Source organism: Durio zibethinus, chromosome 22 (assembly GCF_047325235.1).
Source record: "Durio zibethinus cultivar Kanyao isolate XHJ-2024 chromosome 22, ASM4732523v1, whole genome shotgun sequence".
Lineage (NCBI taxonomy): Eukaryota > Viridiplantae > Streptophyta > Magnoliopsida > Malvales > Malvaceae > Durio > Durio zibethinus.
Window position 1 is genome coordinate 20,929,095 of NC_143183.1, and position 24,480 is coordinate 20,953,574.

At 30.2% G+C, this 24,480-nt stretch overlaps 3 protein-coding genes across 3 annotated transcripts; 2 read left to right on the forward strand and 1 right to left on the reverse strand.

The window, feature by feature from the left end:
• The first annotated feature begins 1,176 nt into the window (after positions 1 to 1,176).
• On the forward strand, positions 1,177 to 7,595 carry LOC111306873 (fanconi anemia group I-like protein). The gene is made up of 13 exons (XM_022904860.2): positions 1,177 to 2,247; positions 2,346 to 2,427; positions 2,524 to 2,715; positions 3,157 to 3,221; positions 3,294 to 3,453; positions 3,728 to 3,973; positions 4,072 to 4,188; positions 4,419 to 4,613; positions 4,750 to 4,831; positions 5,024 to 5,952; positions 6,027 to 6,525; positions 6,645 to 6,835; positions 6,925 to 7,595. Exons 1-13 carry the CDS (start codon positions 1,220 to 1,222, stop codon positions 7,363 to 7,365), a joined length of 4,227 nt encoding a protein of 1,408 aa, XP_022760595.2. The 5' UTR covers positions 1,177 to 1,219; the 3' UTR covers positions 7,366 to 7,595.
• Positions 7,596 to 8,529: 934 nt separating this feature from the next.
• On the forward strand, positions 8,530 to 11,090 carry LOC111307473 (uncharacterized). The gene is made up of 3 exons (XM_022905491.2): positions 8,530 to 8,852; positions 9,025 to 9,130; positions 10,801 to 11,090. Exons 1-3 carry the CDS (start codon positions 8,667 to 8,669, stop codon positions 10,881 to 10,883), a joined length of 375 nt encoding a protein of 124 aa, XP_022761226.1. The 5' UTR covers positions 8,530 to 8,666; the 3' UTR covers positions 10,884 to 11,090.
• A 4,314-nt stretch (positions 11,091 to 15,404) lies between these two features.
• LOC111307474 (DUF581 family protein, putative (DUF581)) lies at positions 15,405 to 16,347 on the reverse strand. Its single transcript, XM_022905493.2, has 2 exons — positions 15,986 to 16,347; positions 15,405 to 15,836 (listed from the first exon to the last, which is right to left on the reverse strand). The coding sequence occupies exons 1-2, from the start codon at positions 16,243 to 16,245 to the stop codon at positions 15,626 to 15,628; spliced, it is 471 nt and encodes a 156-aa protein (XP_022761228.1). The 5' UTR covers positions 16,246 to 16,347; the 3' UTR covers positions 15,405 to 15,625.
• Between the last annotated feature and the right edge of the window lie 8,133 nt (positions 16,348 to 24,480).

The following is a 24,480-nucleotide window of genomic DNA, read 5'->3' on the forward strand; positions in this document are numbered from 1 at the left end:
TAAATTAAATTATATTTTACACTTTTAATTTTTCATATTTTAAATAAACTAAATAAAATTACTCAACAAAATATTTAAATATTTAAATATTATATTAAAAATTCTAATAAATTATAAAATTAAATGATTTTATCCCTATTGAACAGTAAGCAGTGAAGTAATCGAAGCAGTCTTATAATCTAGATTTTCCCTGCTCAACCGGTGCACTCTGCAATGGAGCAGTTCAATCATCAGAAGAGAAGAAATTACAGGTTTCAATATTAATCACACAATTGAACCCAGATAAACGGTGGAAAGCAGCCTAACTTGTGCCTGAATGGGTTCATTGGCATTCCAAACTTGGTAATTACTCAGTCAATCTGATAAACATCTGTTCCCCGTTCAACTAGGAAAAGGCCTGCTTGTGTATATGGGAAGAACAACATCCTATTGGCAACAAAACCTGTTCAATTTCCTACAACCGATTCAAGCAAGTCAACAATTATTTGGGAAGATGTCTGGTTGGCGCGAAGAATTTCCAATAGTGGCATGACATGAGCCTGATTGCATCAGATATGTTAGCAGATGAACCATCTGAGTGAGAACAGCAGATGGAAGAAGAAAAACAGTAACAATCAGATCCTGGGATTTGATCCTCTAACCAATCAAGTTCAAATCGATTGTGGAAGTGTTACTTGTAAGTATGCAATATGGTGGGCAGTATTTCTCAAGATCAGCAAACATTTGTTGCTTCAAAGAAACCTTCCCATTTACTGCCTGTTACAAGGATTATAAACAAATGATGAATATTAAATCTCCAGATAACAAATTGTAGGAAAGGGAATATTAAATTTGTAAAAGTTAAATTGAACTCTACAAATTCGTTTAATTTGAAATTGAAATATCATAATTTTAATTAATTTTATTTTAAGATTTGGACGATATTATCGTGTAAAATATTAAAATTTTATTTTACATAAAAATTATATATGATATAAAATATAAAATATATATAATTATTATTAAAATTTTAAATGATATTACCTTACGCCTTATCTTATTTTCATAGCGTCGTCGTATCTTATTTTGGATTGGCTATGTAAATATGAAATAATCTAAATTTAAAATAAATCTGAAAACACCCTTTTTCCCGCGCAAAATGCAAAGCTTAAACCCCTCACTCCGAAAAAAACGGGTGTCAACAAACACTGAGAGACTTTCTCGGAACGCAACCAAGGCCATGGCCACCATAGAATCGCCGCCGCCGTTAAACGACGTCGATATCGTGCGTTTAGCGCAACAAAAGCTACCAACCGGCAACCACCTACAAACCAACGCTTCTCCGCCTCCATTTCTCCTCTCTTCTCACTCTCACGCGGCACTCCTCTCTTACCTCCACTTACGCGCCACCAACTCTCCTTCTCCCTCCACCGCTGTTTCCGAATACGTCATCTCTCTCCTCTCCCTCATTTCCCTCTCTCTCGAAACCCCTTCTGTCTCTTCTCTTCTCTCCTCTCTTCTCTCATCCTACGCCCAAATCTACCCTTCACTTACCCACGACTCGTATTCCCTCAAAACAATCAATTTCTTCAACACCCTTTTAACCCACATCCCTTTTGACGACCTCAAGTCGGTTATTGATTCGGTAGTATCAAATTTGTCCTGTGTTGTTACAATGGATGATGCACAACTGTTTGATCTTTTGCCCCAATGTTTCGAGCTGATTCGAAACGCGGAGAAAAAAGGTGGGGATTATGTGAATTCTGTTGTGGACAAGATTCTTGATTCCAAATGGTCAAAAGGGTTTTTGCTTAAAATGGTTTCGATTGCAAAAGATTTTAGCTTTCTCGATAAGATGAGAGGCAAGGAATTTTTAGAGAAAGTTTTCGTTGGGATTAAAAATGTGGATTTGATGGACTTGCCTTCACTTGTTTATCAGTTGTTAGTTTTGGCTTCGAAAGGGTTCAATAAAAGAGAGGTTCTTGAAGGGATTGTGTGGTTTTTCGGGTCTGAATTGGGTTCCAAAATGACTTCCACAGTTAGGCAAGTTGAGGGGACTGTGTTGTTGCATGTGAATTTTGCAGTGAAGCAGGATCCTTCTTTGGGGAAAGAGGTTATGGGGTTAGTCAAATCTGATCTTACGGCGTTTAATCATTTCACGGTGGCTGTTTTATTGTCGGTGTCAAGGGTTCGGAGGTTCAGTGAAAGCTCAATCACTATTTTGAAAACAGCACTGCTTACAGCTTACCGCGACTATAAATTTACCAAGTAAGGGACCGTTCCTTTTAAAGAATCTTTATCTTAGTTCATCTTCAAGTTGTAATAATAGTTATGTTAATGTGTATGTGTTTTCTTCCTTCATCTAGAGACTGTAAGTGGATGCCAGATGATATGAAGGAAGAATATCTGAAGAGTGTTAAAGTGGTCGAGAATTCTGTGTTCAGAGCTGTAATTCCCTTCTTTTGCCCTGTGTGTATGAGTTATGATCCCAACACGTAATCAGATATTTAAATTTGCATTATGTGTCATTTTGCTGGCATTTAGGTAAATGAGAGCAACTATGGGAAGGAGCATATGGTGCCTAGCATTGTGCAATTTGGTTTTATCTTGCTAGAGTCAGTTGGTGAGGTAAACTGCAAAGAGCTCTGCAGTTCTAATGGTCTTCTGGGCATTGAAGAGCTTGGTATTCAGATGCTGAAAACTCTATTTGAGGTTCATGATATGGCAAGAAACGAGGTTTGTCTAACTCTGTAATAACAATTACACTCAGCAATTTTCTTATAAAGCTACCAACATCCACCAACAAAAATAGAAAGAGAAGAAAAACAGGACTTCAACAATGACGCTACAGTTTAATGGAAAATTTTGGTTACGAATGTTATGTTCCATGGTGATAATATCTATCTTGTTTGTTCTCTTCCCTTTTAATGCTCTCTCCCTTTCTCTTATGAAGCTTATGCATCATGCAGTTGCCTTCAGGAAATGAGGAATGTTTGACAACTTTCAAATATCTATTAGCGTTTTCCTTGAATGCTTTTGGTTTTGGAACATGTCTTCATTTTTAGTAATAATTATTAGGAACTATGATTTCCTTCTCCCCTGGAAATTATTTTTTGATACTGTTTTTTTTTTTTTTTCCTTCCTTTATCAGTAATTGATTTGATGGGTTTGTCACAGATTATTGACCAAATCAAGTTTCGCATTCTCTCTTTGAAGCCAGAGCTGAGTCAGCCGATAATAAGGTAACGGATACAGATTGAATGTTTGTTCTTATTTAATTTTTGGTTACTAATAGCACTAGTTTTGATGTGCAGGCTGCTCTGTCATCTAATTAAGCGTTATCCTTACCCTATGTTGGAACATATTCCCCGTCTGAAGGAATTGTTGGATTATTTCACTTTCATGGATGGAAAAGTAGCCTCTTATCTTATTAGTGCTCTATTGCCTCTCATCAGATTCAGTCGTGATCTTCAGGTAAAGCTACTTAAAAATGCAAATTAGCCTCAGGTGTGGTAGGGAGCTGATTTTTTTTTTGGTATGTAGGGAGAATCACTAGAAGTGGATGGAAGAAACAAAAATGCTTTCAGAATAGAGAAATCTGACTGACATCACATAAATCTATTAGTATTTGTGTTTCAGATTCTGATCAGTGGTCTGTGACCATGAAAATCAATTTTGGATGTGTAGGTGAACGATTTGCCTCATTTGTAGATTTCTTCTAATTTAATTGCTTGTTTTGATATTTCAGGATTACACTATCTTGGTTGTGCGCAAGGCTATGTTTAGAAGAGAAGATACAATTCGTCTTGCAGCAACAAATTCCGTTATTGGTCTTATACTAGCAGAGAAGCTGCCTAAGGAGGATGGCTTGTTTTCTTTACAAGACTCATCAAGTCAAGCCAGCTGCAGTCAGCAAGCTGACATACCCTGTAGCATGGGGGGAAGTCTTTTTCAGGAGTTGAGTGCTTTGCTGCAGAGATGTCTTTATCAGCAGGTGTCTTTGTTTTTCATTTTAGTGCTTTACTATTTTTTTGCCCTTATTTTGTTCCTTTTGAACTATGTTTCTAATTGGTGTGAAATTGCCGCATTTAGGCAAAGGTAAAGGAAGTCATGTATCAAGGACTGGTGAAGCTTATTCTAGTGGATCCATCAATTGGAGGGCTTGTCTTTGATTTTCTCTTACCTCATTTTCTCCAGTTTTTCAAAGAGGTAGTAATTGAAGCTTCAGAATAGCATTGTTTAAAGCTTGTAGTAATGCTGAATTTTGCACACTAAGCTTTCATTTTCTAACATTTGATTTTACCATGCAATTTGTTTTTTGAAAGGAGAACTTGTAGTGTTATTCATGTACAGCCCGCATATTAGAGATTTGGGGTGTGTAGTTATGTAATTTATTAAACTCTGCAGTTATTAATTTGACATATGAATTACTATGTCAGCAAGGTCCAGATGTCCAACTTGGAGTCAGCTCTTGCATTAAGTCGGAAAGTGGAAAAGTAGTTATTCAGGAGCCCCTGGATTGCCTTCTTTCTTGTGTCTCTTGGATTTTACTTCTTCAGCCACACGGCAAAACTGACCAACTCTCAGATTCTGTTGGGGCCTGTTTTGGTTTCTCCCTTTCACAAGAGAATGAGGTATTGTCCTCATTGAGTAATAAAAAAAAAAAATCTAATCCATGGTGTTAAAAATGACATGAATTTTTTTTTATCTAAAAATCATATTGGTAACATATGGAGTCTCACTCACATCACAAATCTGAAACTATTGCAGGATGGTAGGAACTTGTCTAGTGAGGTGTTTTCTGGTGCTTTATTGAAGATTCGGAAGTTTCTAAGAAATGCAAATTTGGAAGGTTTGGGGATTTTCCACATTTTATACTGTATCATTCTACTTGATTATTAAAAAAACAAACGATCTGTAAAAGAAGATTTCTGAACATACATTAGTTTAATTTCTAGGATATAATATACTTTAATCTCTACCAGATTTTTTGAATTAGGTTTTCTGCCTGTTACTAGTTTCTGTTGTCTGCATATTGAAACAGAAATTCTTGGTCAAACTCAAGATGCAAGCTCTGCAGCTGTTTATGAAGAGAAAAGGAAAAGTTGTGCATTGATTTTGTCAGGAGTTGTTGAGGTGGTATTGAACATCATTGCTATGGATTTGGAGAAAGCATTGGATCAAAAGAAGGTCGAACTTGAAAAGGAGCTTATACAGTTTGTTGACCTTCATGATTCATTGGCAAAGGACGCATGTACTTCAAGACAAAGCAATGTCACCAAAAGACTGAATTTACGGGTTACTGCTTATGATACACCAGATAAAATTGACTCGGGCAACATCAAATTGATTCGAGAGCATATTCCTTTCTTGGCAACTTCAAGCATCTATCAATTATTGCAAATAGCTTTGAAGCTTTACAGTAGTGATAGCTCTGACATTGAAGCAACTTCACAGAATCATACCCAGTCATCCTTGAGCAAGGCATCAAAAAGTTGTTTTAAGATTGTTTCTTTTGCTTTGAATGTTACCCTTCATCATATAAAATCTTCAGCCGTTCTGGGAAATGAAGATCCCTTGAAGAAGTTGATCTATGGGGAAATCAATATGCTGGGGCCCCAATTGCTGAGATTAACTCTTTTGCTCAAATCAGGGTCAAGTGTTGCAACTAGTCAGAAGAAAAAAGAAAGCAAGGCAAAAAAAGATGCTGAGGAAAGAAAGGATCATCTCCATCTAGCATTAGTTTGCTTGGAGGAAATCATAACAATCAGTTTGAGCAGTTCTCGTTTGACTGGCTTGCTTGAAAATCTGTTGTCAGTTCCCCAACTTGAGTATGATGGTATGCAAGATGAATGTGATCTAGCCTCTAAAATTGATGATCAAGATATAAGAAACAAACAGTTATTCATTCTGAAAATTTTGAGGCCGCTGTTCACTGAGCTAATTAAACTATCAGCTTTTCGGACTGTTGAGGTATGTATGATTATTTCCTTTGGTTACAGATACGTTTAGAAACAAAAACAATGAGTGTAATTCTTTGTTTTCAGATTCTTTGTGATATCATGTTGATGATAGGGCACAAATTGCCCTGCAAGTGGAGGAACTCTCATGGAGCTTGGGCTATTCAAATTTGCAAAACCAGCGACATAACAAACTCCAGCATAGTGAAAAGCATGGTTAGACTTGCCATCAGTTTGAGCTCACCACCAACAGATTTACTTGTAGCTCAAGACATGTTAAAGGAGCTATTAAAATTTATGGGATCAAACAGTGTCGAATCATTGCAAGCGTCTCAATACCTTATCATAAACCAGTCAACAACCACCGCTATAGCTTCTTGTCTACTACAAATAACTGACACTGTCATTGCGGACATGGATTGGGCAACTAAAAGATTAAAGACAGCTTCACAAATTGCTCAAAAAAGTTCTCATCTTAACCAGAATGGAGACCATAATTCCGGGTTGGCATTCGGGGAAAATCTTTACTCGAGGGTCAAAGCAGTTGTTGAAGTACTATCTTCATTCGCTTTAATGAGCCTCAAGGGTAAGTGTGCACTTCGCATTAACATCTGAGTCTCAACTTTTCCTTTAAAAAACAAAGAAAAAATCTGAATCTGAATCTTTCTCTTATTTTGACTGAATTTACGACATTGTGTGCTACAGATACTCAAGCAGAGCATTTTCTTAGATTGACTGCAAGGTTTTACAAGCATTTAGCTCAGATATCAAAGCTCAGGATTGCTCCTAAAGGTCACAAGCAGCTTTTACCAACCCTTCAATTCCAGAAGCTGGTAGAACTAACTTGCAAGCAGCTAACCATTCCACTCTATAACTTTGTGGCAGAGATGCAACAAGTATGGACCTAATAATTCTTGGCTTTTATCCCTTCATGAAGTTTAATTTCAGTTGTTTCCTTGACCAGTTGCATTTTGATGATTTCCAGGCTCAACAAGAAAATGCTAACAGCAAGGGGATGATTAACAAGATCAAAAGGGAGAATAAATGCATCCCAGACCTGATATTCCAGATAGAAGATTACGAAAAATATCTCATTCGACTGAGCAAAGCAACCAAGGTTAACTTATTGAAGTATGCCAAGCGTAGCACTTCACGAGACTTCAAAATCTTGGACCCAACAACTGTTACCAGAGACGAAGATCCTCCCAACAACAATGATGCTAACCCTAACAACCCTCGTGCAGATGGAAATGCATCATGCAGTGATTCTGAAGAACATGAAGAAAATGGATCTGACAAAGTGTTCTCACCTCAATCTGAAGAGGAGTCTGAATGTGGAAATGAAGATAGAGCTTCTGTTCCAACTGTCAAGAGGGTGAAAAGGAGTATGATAGTGCATGATTCTGATGATGAAGAACAGGAATAGATCATAGATGTAGTTAGCTGGCTTGTTCTATCCTGGAAAGTGATGAATATTTTGTAATTAATCCATAAAAAAGGTGAGACAGTAGTTTCATTTGTGAAAGGTGCTGGAGGTGAAGCATGTACAGAAAATGAGAGAAAGATCAGTAAAAACTAAAAACTGGCCTTCAGATTAGCCCAATGTATTTGGTTTTCAACTTTGACATGGACTTTCATTATGTTGGTTGTTGCCCATTTTTATATTTGCGCTACTTTTTTGGTAGTAAATGGACAACAAATCATTGATCGAGTTTACATAAAAACCTAACACCTGAACAAAGCCTCCACTTGGAGTCCAATTGGAGGTTTTCCTGCACCCAAGAGTGTATTTTATAATTGAAAGTTTATTCATAAAACACATCTTATAGTAGGAGGATGATAGACTTCTTAATTAAGGCTAAGCTTTTAAATTCATAAATTTTTTTATTTTTAAAAAAAATTTTATATTTAATGTACCATTTTTATTAAATTAAGATTTTATTTTTAATGTCGAATTAGAAATAACAACGAGTTTGATTGAATTGATTTTTGCTTTGTTTGAATATGATATGATTTTATGTATTTAATATTTAAATTTAATCTTGATATTAAATTATTATTTTTATATCCATTTGATCCGTATGTATATAAAATTATAATTAATTTGATTTAATTCAAAATTAATAAAATAATATTTTTTAAATATAAATATAAATTAAATATATATAAATATATAAAATTAAATAAATAATAAAAATATATTTTATACATATACCAATCGAATAGGTTTATTTAAAACTTGATTTTGACTTTTTTTATCATAAATTCAAAATCTAAAATTTAATTTAAAAAAAAATTATAAGATCGAGTTAAGTTAAAACTCAATGAATTTGAATTGGATTGATAAGTCTATCCGAATTAATAAAAGGCAATTAAAGACAATTCACCCAATAAAAAACAAGTAATTAAAGACAATCAGAATTTAGGGTAGACTGCTCGAATACCATAGAACAGACAACATTAGTCCTATTCATTTACCAAAATTTCACCTGACAAAATCATCTTCTCCTATTCCCAAAAAAACCCATTTCAGACAAAAAAATATTGAAAACCATTTAAATAAAAAAAATTCAACTATAACAGTACAATTACAAACAATGACCGCTCACCATTGCAAACAGAAAGAGAGAGAAAGTGAGTCTTATTTCTTTTCTGTTGTTTCTCTCTTCTTTGTTGTTTTTTCATTTTTTTTGGCCCTGGAAATTTAAGAGAAAAAAAATTCAAAAAATGAGCAGTGAAGAAGCAAAGAGAAGCATCACCGGAGCTCTGACGGTGAAACCGTCAACCAACGAACGGAAGCCTTCTCCGGCTCTTGCAGCGGAGTCGGCTACTTCGCCAGCCAAGAAAGTCATCATCAAAAGCGCCGACATGAAAGACGACATGCAAAAAGAAGCTGTCAATATAGCCATCTCTGTTAGCTCTCTTTCTCTTTCTTTCAAGCTTCCGTTTTTACTCGATTTGGTGTCGTTTTTATGGTTTTTGATTCGATTCCGTTTCTGGGTTTTGTTCGTTTGATCTTGGTTTGTTGGTAAACACTGTAAATTTGTTGACTTTGAGTGCATGTTTCTTCTGGGATTTTGATTAGGCATTTGAGAAGAACAATGTAGAGAAAGATGTAGCAGAGCACATAAAGAAGGAATTCGATAAGAGACATGGACCCACTTGGCATTGCATCGTTGGTCGCAATTTCGGTAACCCAATTTTCCATTTAGCTTTGATTTTTTTTAAGGTCTATTTATTTTGGTATCAAAAAATTCAAAAACTACTTCATATGAATTAGTTTCTTTTAGGTGATGCTGTTGTTTTAGTTGAAATCTGAGTAGATCTAGGCTTAAATGAGTACGTTAGCTATCATAAATGCTATAGATGTTAGATTGGATTGTCTTAACTTTAGGCCTTCTGTTTTTGGGGTGTAATATAACTGTTTTTTAATTGCTGTGGAATTCCTGGGTTAAGATCAATAAGTACTTTTAGTAGATTGATTACTTTTGATGAAAGGGAAAACTCCATCTTTAAATCTCAAACTTTATGTGGTTATTCAATGAAGAACTAGTAACTTTTTTGTTTAATCAAGGATCTCAGCTTTATTAGTGGCTTTAAACGAATTCTCAATGCTAATGCATACACAGTTCTACTGGATTTATATTTTATTGTTATATTTCACTATCTATCTTACTTGTTTTCATAGAGGGGGTTTCATAGGGGTGTGAGTATGGCCATTTGGCTATGCTTGGATTTAGTCAGATGGGCTAATATAGGTCATCCATGTGCTTAATTACCTATTTGATACCTCCAACAGCCATGTTCTTATTCTGTTTACATTTAGTTGATAGCGTTAAGGTTGGACCTCTATTACATATTGTATATATCAGATGTGTATATGTTTGTCTATTGAATAAGAAAGTGGTTAGAGCTTGAAACTTTCAGCTTAGACGTCTCAACCTTAAAACTTCAGATTTGAGGGAGGTGGGTGGGATGGGATTAACGGGATGGAATATGGCTACCATGTTAAATGCTTATTACTAAAAAAACACGTTACATAAGTTAAATGTGTATTTCATACATATGGAGCGTGTAGCAATGCGATGTTAGAAATTAATTCAAGTAGAGCTTTACTCATTTAGTACGAGTACATTTTATATTGGCATTCAGGCTCTTCATCATTTACTTTTATGTGCACATGTACTCTGGTTGACAAATCTCCAAGTAGAGCTATCCTTATTTGCTATGAGTGCAACCTATATTGGCATTGACCCTCTTCATCATACACTTTTATATGGTCATTTTCTCTGATTGACAAATCATAGTGCTATAATTTTGAAAGAGGCAGTTTTAGTTCTCCTTAAACACATCTAATTTTGTCTGCTATAATCTTGGGAATGCATTGGTAGTTTAACCAAATCACATTCTCTTGGGGCATAGTGCCTTTCTCATTCCAAATTTTGTGGATTGTATGCTAGATGTTTATAATCCTTGGTGTAGACTGCCCCACGGTGGACACAACCTAGATAAATTACGAATATTTGTAAACATGCTACAGCACCCCAGTTAATTAGTTCCATTAATCCTTTCAATGTTCTGTGCCTAGGCTGCTTTTGCTATCGTCAGTACGCAGTAGTGTACTTCCATAAAGTGCATTTGTAGTTGTAATGCTTGTACTATGTACATAGATTAGAATCCTTTCTTTTGGATTTCTCTGTATCATGACAATTTCCTTTCAGGTTTTAGAGGAAATTGCCTTTTTGATCTTGTTACCTTTACAATCTTCTCGTGCTTACATCAAAACAAATTAAAACTAAAATTGTGTTTAGAGTTCAAATTATGTTTCAATAATATTCGTTTCTTGGATTTTATTGTGCAGGTTCATATGTTACCCACGAGACAAACCACTTTGTTTATTTCTATTTAGATCAGAAAGCAGTTTTGCTCTTCAAGTCTGGTTAATCTTCTTGTTATATTGATGAAGAATGGTGATCATGATGAACGTGAGTTGAGAGGCTTTCACTTGTGCTGCTATGGTTAGCAACTGTATGTATTAATCGAAACACGCTTGTATGTGAATCCTCCGTCCTAAAATTCTTGTACATCTTGTTACATCTGAACTGGGTTTGGAGCCATGGAATTTCAATTCCAGTCTTTTGCTTTTCTTCAGCCTCGCTCATCAATTACTTTCTATTATAATTTTCATGAATTATAATACGATAATTTTTTATTTTATTTGACATGAAAAAAACACGGTATAGATAAACGAACTATCAGATCTAACAGCGTTAAACAAGTAAGCCTGTGACAATGTCAATGTCAGTATTAACAGAAGATCCTTTCATTTTCAATGGAGAAACTAGTTCGTTTTCTGTAGACGCCTGCTGAAAATGTGATCAAGTGGCGGTGAGTAGTAACCATTGAGAAAACAAAACTTCATAGCAGTCAGATCAGATTGTTTTACTGCTGCATGCAGTGGGTTTTTGGGGCACAAAACTAGTTTTAAAAACATGTCAAAAAATTTCTAGAGTTCCCCACTGTTTCACTCACATAACGGGAACTAATTCAATTCAGTGAGGATCAGCTTTAGGAAGTCTCAATTTCTTCAACCTTTTGGTTGGTGTAAACAATAAAACAATCTTCCCAGTTGGGTTTTCCTATAGTGGATTAAGGCTTGCTGAAAATCCCAACACGATCACTGGCTCTGAATTTAATTGCTCGTCTTTCAGCCTCCATTTCCCACCTCTCCTATTTGTTTCTTCAATGGCCAGTCAGTTTTTGCCCTGGATACAAAAGAATCCTCTAACCACATGCACAGTCCTTTGCACAAATTAACCCAAAAGAATCCTTCTATGCCCAGAATCATGTACTAACCAAAACCATATATTTAGTTTAATTCCCATCACCCCCAACACTGCCATGGTAAAGGTTGTAAACGAGCCCGGGACAAATCAGATTATTTCGGATTTGAGCTGTTTCATGTTCGGTTTTTTTTTTTTTTTTAAATTCAAATCCGAGCTATTATTATGTAAGATGTAATCATTTCCGGTTTCATTCGAGTTCTTTAATAGGTCTTAGATTTGGACAAGATAGAATTTTGAGCTGATTTTATCACCTCTAATCCCATATTTTCTAATAAACGGACACAGGCATGAACAAGATTTGATATGTTTGGTGTATCATTATAAATAGGATAAAATGACATTTATTTTATATTATATTTAATTTATATTTAAAAAAATAAAATTATAAAAAAATTAATCATTTTTTTAACATAAGATGATTTAATTCTCTTAAAATAAAGAAAATTATTTTTAATTTATAAAATTAAACTTACACGTCCCATTATATTTTTAAAAATTATATAAATTTTTTAAAAAAATAATTTTGATTAATAAATAAATTATTTTATTATAATTTTTTTATACACCAAATATAAGATAAGATTATATTATTTAATCGAATTTTATTTATAATATTATTTTATCTTATTTTATTATAATTTTATACATCAAATATACCCTTAATCCACTATATATGATTGAATGAATTTTGTGTTTTTTGAACAAATCTACCTTACCCTTTCCATGAGAAGATTTAGTGGACTGTATTAGAGAACACAAATACAAATAAGTTGCAAACCTTATATATTTATTCCAAATTATTATCTTTTAATAGTGTAAATGAACCGAACTTGAATAAATATAATTATATTCATGATTTATTTATTTAATTAATAAATTATAAAAAAATTATTTATAATTATTCATTAAATTTTATAAACAAATATAAATAAATACAAATTAAATATATTTACGAAATATTCATCGGACACTCCATTAATCTCTCTTGTCTTTTTCATTTTTTTTCTAATGGTTCCCTTTCAAGGGTTCCCATTTTTTCCAAAACTCCGTGGATTGTGGCACATAGAAAAGTATAAGATTCTATGGACTATGGTCCTAATTCCTAACTTTTTCTTATTCTTTGAAATTCAACCTTTTGCACCTAACTTTCTCACCAATTCAATGAATTTTACCCCAAAATTGTTATACCATTTTTCTCCTTTTGTTTTTTTTCCCTTATTTGGACTGACAGGTTGGGACTCTGTTCTTGTTTGTTTATTTGCATTACTCCATCCTCCTTACTCCTTCCAATGGCGATTCCTCACATTTATGGTAATTAAAATTATTTGATTAGCAAAGAAAGATGAGAAAGTGTGTAGATTAATTAATAATTAAACATTAAATGAGTTATAGATTGCAGGCAATGCATTGAAGAGCTGAAAATTGCACCAAAACACAAGAAACCTTCCTCTCAATGAGTGTGCAACACTTCTACCCTTTTTTCTTTTTTTTTTTTTATACAATAGGTATCATTTACTAAAAAATTTATAGTTGTTCAAATCAATTTAAAAAAAAAAAAAAACTCTTAATCTCGCTTTGATTAAGGTTGGCATTAGGTCGAAACTCGCCCCGAATTCGAATCCGATCTTACTCAAAAATTTTTTTGTTTTTTCATACTCGAACTTGATCTCGACTCGATACTATATTAATCGTATTCGATCCGATTTGAAATTAATAAAATATTTTTTTTAAATATAAATATTTAAAAATATCATTATATAAATAAATATATAAAAAATTAAAAAATTAATTAAAAATAATTTTTTATATAATATCAGGTAGGATCGGATTTACCTAAAACTCGAACTCGATCCAATTTTAATTATTTTTTAACCTTACTCGACTCGATCCGAAACCTAAATTTCAAAAAAATAAAATCGATCTCATAAAATCGAATCAAAACCCGTCGAAAACAAATTGGATTACCGTCCCTAGCCTTGATGCCCTAATCTCCATCTTTATTAGTAAAAACCCTTTTCCTATATTTAAATTACCGAGACAAGAATTTTATGCGAGGACAGAAGGTTAGGAGAATTAGGAATTTTTCTATTAATCAATCAAAGTAATTTTCCTTAGAGATGGAAAATTTGCTTGTCAGATTTTATTAATTTGCAAATTCTTACGTAATTAGTTAAAAAAATAAAATTAGTTGATATTACAATAATACTAAGTAACATAGATATTATTATAAGAAAAGTTGATCGTTGAAATAATAATTAATTCATGTAAAAAAATATTACGTATTTAAATTCTTTCAAATTCATAATTTTAAAAAATTGATTAGCATACATATCATCTAAATTAATACTTAATGACAGAATCAATTTTTTTAATTATAAATTAAAGATATCTCATATTAATTCAAAATCAACAATTATTCAATTATGTAAAAACCAAAATATAAATTCCAAAATATGCCCTATTGACAAGTGTTAAATGACATTAAAACACATTTACCTGTCACCCACGAATTAAAACGAAGACACTCTAAAAGCTTTAAAAACCAAACTCAAATTCTTAGGCAGCTTAGCTATTTTGTTGCAAACAGACAAAGGCACCCAAAAAAAAAACACTTTGGTTTCAATAGGAAAATGGCAAATCTCTATAGGCCCTTTTTTTTTTTTTGGCCATTTCTATAGGCACATAAATTATGGTCATATTTGTAAAAAAAAAATAATAATTAATGTATTGTCTATTTTTAAATTTGATGAAAATAATATATTATAAAAATATTTTTATAATAAATTTTAATTAATCTTAATTCATGTTTATAGACAAACTTTAATTGAATCTTTGTTTAAATTCATAAGATGATAGGTTATCTCCATAAAAGATATCTTAAATTTAAAACTCAAATATGAACCAAAATATTATTGCCAATACTTTAGATTATCCTTGTCCATTTATATATTTTTATCTTATTTTATAAAAAAATTATATATCACAATTCGAATATATATCAATAAAAAATCATAAAATATATTTTTTAATTTTATTAAATTTATATTTAATTATTATTAAAATTTTATATTTATCATATCATATTTTAAAATATCTTAGTCTGCTCAAAACATAAAGAATCCCCTTGATACAATGCTCAAGCAAATTAATTTGATTTTCATGAAATTATGACTTTGGCTATAATAAATTACTAGATTAGAAGAAAGGAATAGACAAAATAAATAAATGGATAAATGGAGGGAAGGGTTAATTTGAAGAACTACACAAAAATTGATGATTCTTAATGCAATTAGTATCTTCTTACGGGGACGATAAACATTGTTGTCTAAAAGTGTATTCATCATTCCCTCCACAATAAAACTAGAATGCAGCAACAGATCAGATGAAACAACATTTATGAAAACATTGTCGTTTTGCTACACAACAAACAAACACCATTTTATTGTCCCAATAAAATGATAACTCTTATAAGCCTAATTAGTTTTTTTTTTCAAAAGAATGTTGGCACCATGATATTAAACAAAAGTGAAGATTATTTAAAATACCGTAAATGCCCTTAACAATTGCAAAATTCCCCTTAATCTTCGTTATTTTTGATTTTTTTAAGGTGAATGAGAAGGAACAAACCAAACCATAGGCTCTCCCATAGAGATGTAAAGCAAAAATAGTTGAAAAGCCCTTTAGGCTACATCCCAGGATGCAAAACGACAGAGGATAGCATTGTCAATACAAAATTAGCCAAGGGTTAACCGGGAAATAAAGTTGAAATTACCATAATTATAAAAAAAAAAAAAAAAAAACCATTTTTCAGTTCTTGGCTGGCTGCTGGTTTTTCTCTTCTCAGTAAGCAAAACCACCCGCTCGGTTTCTTGCGGTTTTGCGGTGGTGGCGAGAAGCTGAAGAAGAAGAAGAAGAAGAAGAAGAAGAAGCTGAAGCAGTTGAAGGAGGTTTCATGGCAGCCAAAGAACAGTTTTCTTTCTTTAAAGTTTCTTCTTCGTCCATGAAAATTTGCTTGCACCTACACTCCACGCTACAAAAAGCCCTGTCCCCCCTAAAAAAAGGCACCCAAATCAGTCACTTAACATTAATCTTCAAAACAAAAAGAAACCCATAAAGTTCATGCAAAAAACCAAAACTAGGTCGTGCCAAGAAACAGTCAAAAGGCTTAAAAAAAAGAGATGGAAAAACAAAAGAACTTACTTGTACATGTAGATGTCTTTTCCAGGTAAGAGTTTTTGTTTGCAAAGAAAGCATTGTTCAAGAAAAGCAGTAACTGGGTAGTTTAACTGAGAATTTGTAGTATGAGAAAACAAAAAACAACTCGAAGAAAGTGAAGATACTTTGCTGCTGTTGCTGTTGATTGCCATACTTGTTTTGCTAATAACTTGTGGGGTTTTTTTACTGTTTATATTATTATTATCACTCTTTTGATTCTCCAAAACTACACTTAATCCCACCATATTTCATTCTCTGTTCTGTAAATATGGTGGTTGTTGTGGTTGTGGTTGTGGTAGTGGAGGATAGAATAAGGAGGGGACTTGGCTATTGGGGTTGGCTAATGGAAGGAAAATGGTGAGAAAAATAAATAGAAAGAGAGATGAGATGGGGGTGGGGGTGGGGTCCTCAGAGCTATAAGAGAGCAGTATCAGAGGACGATTAGCGTAGCCAGCGATTTGACTTGTAGTGAATTTTAACTGCCACGTGTCCCTCTAATTTAGTTTCTATTTCTTTTTTTTTTTCTCACTTTTTTCATGCTATTTTGTTTGTTTCTGCTTCTTTGTACGTTATTACTTATTGTTACTCAATTTCTTGTTTTTTTTCTTTTCTTTTTTTTTTTTTTGTTTTTAGTTTAGCTTGTTATGGTGGAGCCTAAAGTTTACCCCTTTTCATTCTCCAGCGAGTGGAATACACAGCGTTTGTTTTTGTTTTATTGTTAAATAAATATAATGAAAAATAGATTTTCGTTTTTAAAAAATATTTTTCTTTTCTCCATAAAATAGTATCTTGATTAAATTATACGATAAATACTTTTTATAAGTACTTATAATTTAGATTTCAAAAATTTTTCATTGTTAATTTTTTTATAAAAAAAAGTCACATTTTTAAAATAATAATAATAATAAATGCTTAAAATTAAAATTTGTTAAATATCAACTTTTATAAAATGATTATATAAATTAATTAAATTAAGGTCTAAATTCTTTTTCATTACTATTTGATTACAAAAATATTAGAGAGAGTAATCATTTCTTCTTCTTTTTTATGAATTTTATCTTCATAAAAACATGATTTGTTAACACGACCGAATATAATTCATGATTAATAAGATTTGGATTTAATGTAATTGTGTATTGTTTTTTAAACATATCAACATGGTTTTAGTACACTAATGAAATGAATTTAACTCATTTAATATGAACATCCTACATTCATACTATGTTTTTTGCGTTGTCATTTGCATTAAGGAGAATGTAAATATATATATATATTTATATAAATGATATTGCAATTGAAAAATAAAAAAAAAAAGATTATAAGTATAGAAATTTAAATTCATATCATATATTAATAATGTGGCATTGGTGTTGTGTTTTTGTCATACGAGTCTATAATTAGCTGATTTTTTGGACAATCTTAATCTAAATTAACCACAGCAGTCCATGATTTGGTTTTGATTAATGTTTGCAAAATGATGCAAGAGAAAATAAATAAATAAAGGAAAACAAATATTAAGCCTCATTGAAGAAACATAATTAAGCTATCAATCCAGCCTAGCTCTAATATTGCAAACAAGATTAACCCTAAAATTAACAGCACTTACCAAAAGACTAAGGAGCATTAAAAGACTACCTTTCAATTATTTATTTTCTGAACTACCAAATGATGTGATTTTTAATTATTTTTGTGAATAGGACAAAAAAAAAAAGCATTTAAGCAATCAAACATTTCCATATCTAGGTCTAGTAATTCTCCAATCTTCCCCACCTCACTTCATTTTTTATGGCAAAAAAACAAAAAAGAAAAAGAAAAATTGATATATAGATGGATTTTAAATTAATTTATCAATTCATCTTTTTCTGATCGATTAATATTTAATAGAGTATTAAATTTTTAATTTCAATGATCATAGATCCGTTTTTAATAATTTAAAGTGAAAAAAAAAAGACAATTTAATAATTAATAATAAAAAACTTGATTATATTACTGATGTTAGTTAATTATTGGTAGAAGATGAGCTAATTATAAGTAGCAAAATCTTCTTCTACATTCTTAAATTAATCTTGCACCATTGGCAACATAACATCACACTCAAACTTTATAATGAATTCCAATTTCCTAATCCATTTCTAACCCTAAACCTATAGAAAAGAAGCACATATGTTACCATTCTTTGACATTAGATAAAAGAAATTGCCAACAAGAAAACTAAAAGAATATCATATGTTAACTATCTTATGCTTTCATTTTCATATGCTTATCAAGTAGTTTATTTACATTATCCTAGGTTTTACATATGTAATGAAAACTATGGCCAAACACAAACATGAAAGGTATCAAAATTAATATAATAATTATTTTGATCCTTATGTAAAATTACTTTTCAATTTAAATACCTAACAATAGTGTTAGATATAGTTGTCAATATTGAATTTTCTTTTATTATTATTGTTTCGACCTTTTCTATAACATAATAAAATCACTCTATATATTTTTCAAATGTCTAAAAGTATTAAAAAAATAAATTTAATTAAATATGTTATGAATTGAATTGAGTTAGATTTGATTAATTTTTTAAAAGTTATGTTCAAAGTTCAACTACACTCATCAAGCTTTAAATGTTTGAATTAAAAAAAAAAAATTAAAATATACATATTTAACCTAAATATTTTTAAAATTAAAAATATTCTTAGTGGATAGATTTAATTCTAACTAATTAGAAGTACAAAAATAAAATAAAAGGTGTTGGAACAAATGAAGCAAGTATGAAACTTAAATGTACACGAGAGAGTGACTCCCAAAAAAAAAAATTGAATTTATGTGAGAAAAGATAAGGAGTTAAAGTGATGAAAAGATTTGCATTGAGGAACGTTAATGCGTTATGGCTCTAAAGATAGGCTCAGCTGCTTTTGGCCAGGTGGGTACTATTAGCAACAGGCTAACGTGTCATTGCAATAGCATTTTACTTCTCTCCCTCTACCCTATGGACTATGGTCCGATCCCATCATTCCTTTTCCCGTTCCTTCAGTAAATAGATTCTTTCCAAAGAGCCGGCGCTAGCGGTACAGGGTGGCACTGCTGCCACCTGTCCCGCCGTATTAATTCATCTTATTAATTTATTAATAATGCTCTTAATTATTGTTACTTAAATTAATTCTTTTAATTATTTTATTTTATTTTTAAATAAAATTTAATAGTAAAAAAGATTATTTCATCTTTAATATTAAAATAAAATCTCAATTTATAAAAGAATTTATAATTTTTTTTATACAAAAATTTTTAAATTTATAAATCATCTATTAATAAAAAATTATGAAATTTTAAATTTAAATACTTTGCATTTAAATTTTAAATTTTACCAATATTTTTTTAAATTTATAAATCACCTATTAATAAAAGATTATAAAAATTTAAATTTAAATATTTTACATTCAAATTTTAAACTTTAATCACATGCATCAACAGCTATCAATAAAAAAGTATGTAAGTTTTTTTTTTGCAGTTTTATTTTTATTAGCTACTGTTCTTAAATACTATTTAATGTTATTTAATATTTATTTATAATAATAATTTGATATTAATATACTATTTAATGTTATTTAATATTTATTTATAATAATAATTTTATTCATAATTTTCTATTACATTATTATATATAATAATAATCTCACTTTGTGTTAAAATATTTTTTAATTTAGTAATTAAAAGTCAATGTAGATATTTAGGATTGTAATTAGAGCAAGAGTTTCTATCACGGGTGTTTTTAGGAACTTATTAGGATTAGTTAAAATTTTATTTTAAAAAATATTTTTTTCATTTAATGTATTATTTTCATCAAATTTAAAAGGTAAATAATGATTAAGCATAAAAAATTTCGTAAACTATCACCTAAACAATAAATTATAAATATTAATTAATATTTATCTTTACTAATTCTTCCCATCATTACTTTTTAGTATTATATTATTATCGATCATATTAATTTTTAAAATATTATAAATCGAGATCTCAATATAATTAAAATATTTAAATAATATAAATTAATTAATAAATTATACTTCACGTATATATTTTTACTAAGTAAAAAAAAGAATATGTTGATAATATCAAATTTTGGGAGCAAAATAATTTTAATTTATCATGGGTAAGGTGAAACATTATAATTATTATTATTATTATTATTATTTTAGTTTATAGTATATGGACAGACGAGGATGTTGCTTTGAGCAAAAAGAAGAAAAAATTCTACGCTTTTTATGTTCATTAAATGGTTAGGTCATTGCATAGATTTAAACCCTAGCTATAATTGTAAATATTTTATATAAAGCAATTCAACAAATAATGGTAGGTGCAATATCTATGATAAATGAAATTTATGATCATAGGCAAACATTCATTGGATCCTCATAAATTTTTACTTATTTTTTTCCATTCAATTTGAAATCCCATTTCAAAAAATGCATATGAAAAAGAGACCTTCCCATTTCCTTATTTTATTCTTACATTTATACTTGAAATTAGAGCTTCATAATTTCTTCATGTAAATTAATTATCAAGAAGTCTAGTGATTAAAAAAAAAATATCCATAAAATAAAGTTTAAATAACTCACTAAATTTTACCATACATTAGATTCACATAATTCTTTAATTCTGTTAATTTTTTTTCTTTTTTTTAATTCATGCACTTTAAGATGACAAACTAATTGTTATTATATAATTTTTTTTTTAATATTTGAGATTGTCATAGATTAAATATGATCATTAAAATTAAAAATTTAATACTTTATTAATAGAGCATTTGACTGTTAGCTTACTATATAGTGTTTTTAATATTATTTAATTTATTTATTTATCACCTTTCAATTCATGCACTATTAGATGAGACAAGGGAAACAATGGTGGAATTTCTTTTGTTTTTATTTACTTGCATATTTAGCCATTTATTCATTTTAAAACGAGACAAGGGGAATTGTTTTGGGGCATTGGGGTCCAAATTTACTTGCTACTAGCAAGTCAGTTGGGTCTCATAATTCTCTTTCCAGGGTCCCACCCCTGATTGACAATTTTGCTGGGGAGATTGAATCATGAAGAGCTTTTGGGCCACGTTTGCTTGTCTGAGAATGATAGAAAGTAGGGGCTCCAATGCCAAAAACAAAATCAATGAACCATGGCCCAATTTGAGGTTGACATGTCTTGTTTGACGATATAGCTGGGAGATTTGTATATTTATATTATATTTTATATAAAAATTATGTATTATAATTTATATTGATATAAATATATAAAATATATATTTTATTTTTTAATTTATATATAATAATTATTAAAAATTTAAAATATATTATTTTTATATATTTTTTTATTATATTCATATCATATTTTAAATTATCAAATTTATTCGATTACATAAATTTAGTTCGATTAATTATATTTTTTAAAAATAATTTTATGTAAATAAATTGTTCAATTTCGTAAATAAGGACAAGATATGCTATGTTTGTATATTGGAGATTAACACTAACAATAAGATTTAAACTCAAAATAATTTATCTATAGAAGCAATCATTATTGGTTTATTAATTTCATTCTAATTGTTATTTGATTAACTTGTAATTCTCTTTAATTCTTTTCAACCCATCCAACCCTAAGCAAATAGTGCCAAAGCAAGCAAACAAGGAAAAGAAACAAACAAGTCCCTGGGTGATGGCGACTTGGCAAGAATTTGTCTAAGATACTTGCGTTGGAACTAAAAAGGAACATAGAGATGGGATTTGGGAACAAATTTAAAAAAAGTGATGGAGATGTTTGAGATTAAAAAAAAAAAAAAAAGGGTTGTCGGGGCATTTCAATAAATAAAGTACCATCTAAACATTAATAATCAGGGTTATCTTCTTGATTAAGTATATGAAATCTATACCATTAGGATTTATGAATCCTAAAGAAGGTGCTAGTGTCTTTAAAATAAGAAAAGTTTGTCCAACCTCATGCAAATCATGAGACAAGCTCTAATCTTTACATTAATGTCCAAGTATTTTACTCTTTTTTTTTAATTACATTAGAAAGGTAAAGCATTAATACAAATAAGAAAAAGAGAAGAGACTTGATTCAAAATCAGATCTTGAATGTCTCTTCAAGCGCCTTTAACTATTAAATTAGAGATTTGGAGATAAATATTTTACTCTTTCATATTGGCTACTAATTTTTATTTTTATTTTGGAAAAAAGAATTGAAACATGGGTTTAGAATACATGTAATTAATATTAAGTTAAATGTTCGGATGTGTTCAATTACAATTAATTAGTCTAACTATTTCGAAAATATATGATAAGTAGAAAACAAAAAAGTCTAAGAAGAAATTAACCTATTGCCTATCACTAATCTAATTTCAGCCCAATTTTTCAGGTAACAATTAATTTGAAGATATATAGCTTGTTATAGATTCAATAAATACATTTTTAATATAAATCAATAAAATCTTCTATAATTCATTAAATTCCTAAATGAAACTCTAGGTTTAGAATGCAATAACCTCATAAAGCTTGTTGATTCTGTGCAGTTCCTGTCAAAGACTGTCATTTGATTTTGAAGGTTTTAATTTCTAGTTGGAAGTCTATTTTATCAATGGAGAAAACTACATAGTTATGCTCATGCTTTGCATCACATCAATTTTAATCAACCTGCTCAAATTTTGTTTATGTTTCTTGTTATCTATTCTTTCTTTCTCATTTTGGTATCATTTGACATAATTGAAAAAAAAGATAAAAAAAAAAAATCTTTCAATCGTGTTGATTTTTTTTTTTTATTTCACTCTCCGATCATCTCGAGAGACAATAAAAAGAAAAATGTATATAAAAAAATTTTATTATCGAGAAATGCCATCTTATTATTTTACTTAACTTAATTAACAAATAAATTGCTTTTTTAAGTATAAAATTGTTAGGTAAGGATTCAAGAATAACTTTAATTTACTATTTGATAGAAGAAAAGAACAAAAAAAGTTGAACTTAAGGGATAGAGTACCAAAGGGTTAAAAAAAAAAAGAGAAAAATATAATAGTATAAAGCAAGAAAGGCAAGAAAGAGAATCAACTTTAATAATTTGTGAAATTGCTTAATATATTTTTCATTTTTAACTAATCCTTGGTGATATTCCCATTCATAAACAAGATTTCTCTTTGATTTGATGTTTTATCTTCCTCCATTATTGAATAAAATCTTGTAATGTAGCTAAAATATCTCTCAATATGCAAATCCAAATTACTAATTTTTTTTTTCCAAAAAAATCAATTTCATCAAAATTTTAAGATACTTGCATGTAAAATTCAATTATTATTATCATTTTTTTTGTACTTAAAATTGACATGGATCGAATTTGTTTGGGCCTTGGGTAATGTTTTGTAGTGTTGGTGAGATGGTGGGAAATTACTTTTGTTGGATGGAGCCCAATTTTTTTGGGTTAGTATAGCCCAAAACTACACTGTGGATTCAAGGAGAAAAGGTCAGCCCAAGTTTTCTTTTGGTGAATGCCAAAGCTTAGTTTGGCACATTTTTTTTGTTTTTTTTTTTGTTTTTGTTATTATTTTTTTTGCAACAGGTGAATAAAAAGGAAAAAAATAAAGACAAATGGTAACAAAAAGTAAAAAAAATAAAGACCAGTATTTCATCCTTGGATTTTAACCCTATTAAATGGAGATAAAATCTCAAGGCTAGGCAAAATCTGGGTTGTTAATCCAATATGATAATTATTTTTTTCACCTAATAGGTAAAAAAAAAAAAAAAAACCATGGGACATGATTTCTTTATGAATAATTGTTTTACTTTTCAAAAAAGAAAAAATTGAAAAAGTTTTTAAAATTTTTTATATACTTTTTACATAAGTTTTTACTAAAATTTTTATAGAATATTTATCCTTAAATAAATACTAATTAAATTTAAATTATTAATGTATTTTTAATAATTTTTTACATATAATTTATTTTTCATTAAATTTTATCAACTTATATTTTTATTAAATTATTTTTATAAAAAATTCATAAATTTTATGTAAAGAACTTCACATATGTCTTAGTAAATTCCATAATAAACAGCTGATGAACATTTTAATTAAGTGTACATTGCAACAACTAAAAACTCTACTAGAAATATTGGGAGGAAACAACCAACATCAGGGCCTCATTTTCATCTTTGGTTTTGGGGTCATGAGCCCTCACTTTCCATTTTTTCTTTTTGATGAAAAGCTAACTACCAGTTAAACTGGATTAAAAAACAATGGGATCTACTCCAGTTCCACCAGGGTCCAGGGCACAGAAACATGGAAAAGGAAGCAACCCCCACTTTCGTTTGTGGACAAATTGGTGATGGAAGCATAAGCTTTTACACAATTTGAGCTATAAATCAACAACCCATGTTGTAAAAGGCAGAAAACTATGCCATCCCACAGCCAAGATGAGCACAGTCCCATCTTGCCAAACCAAAAAC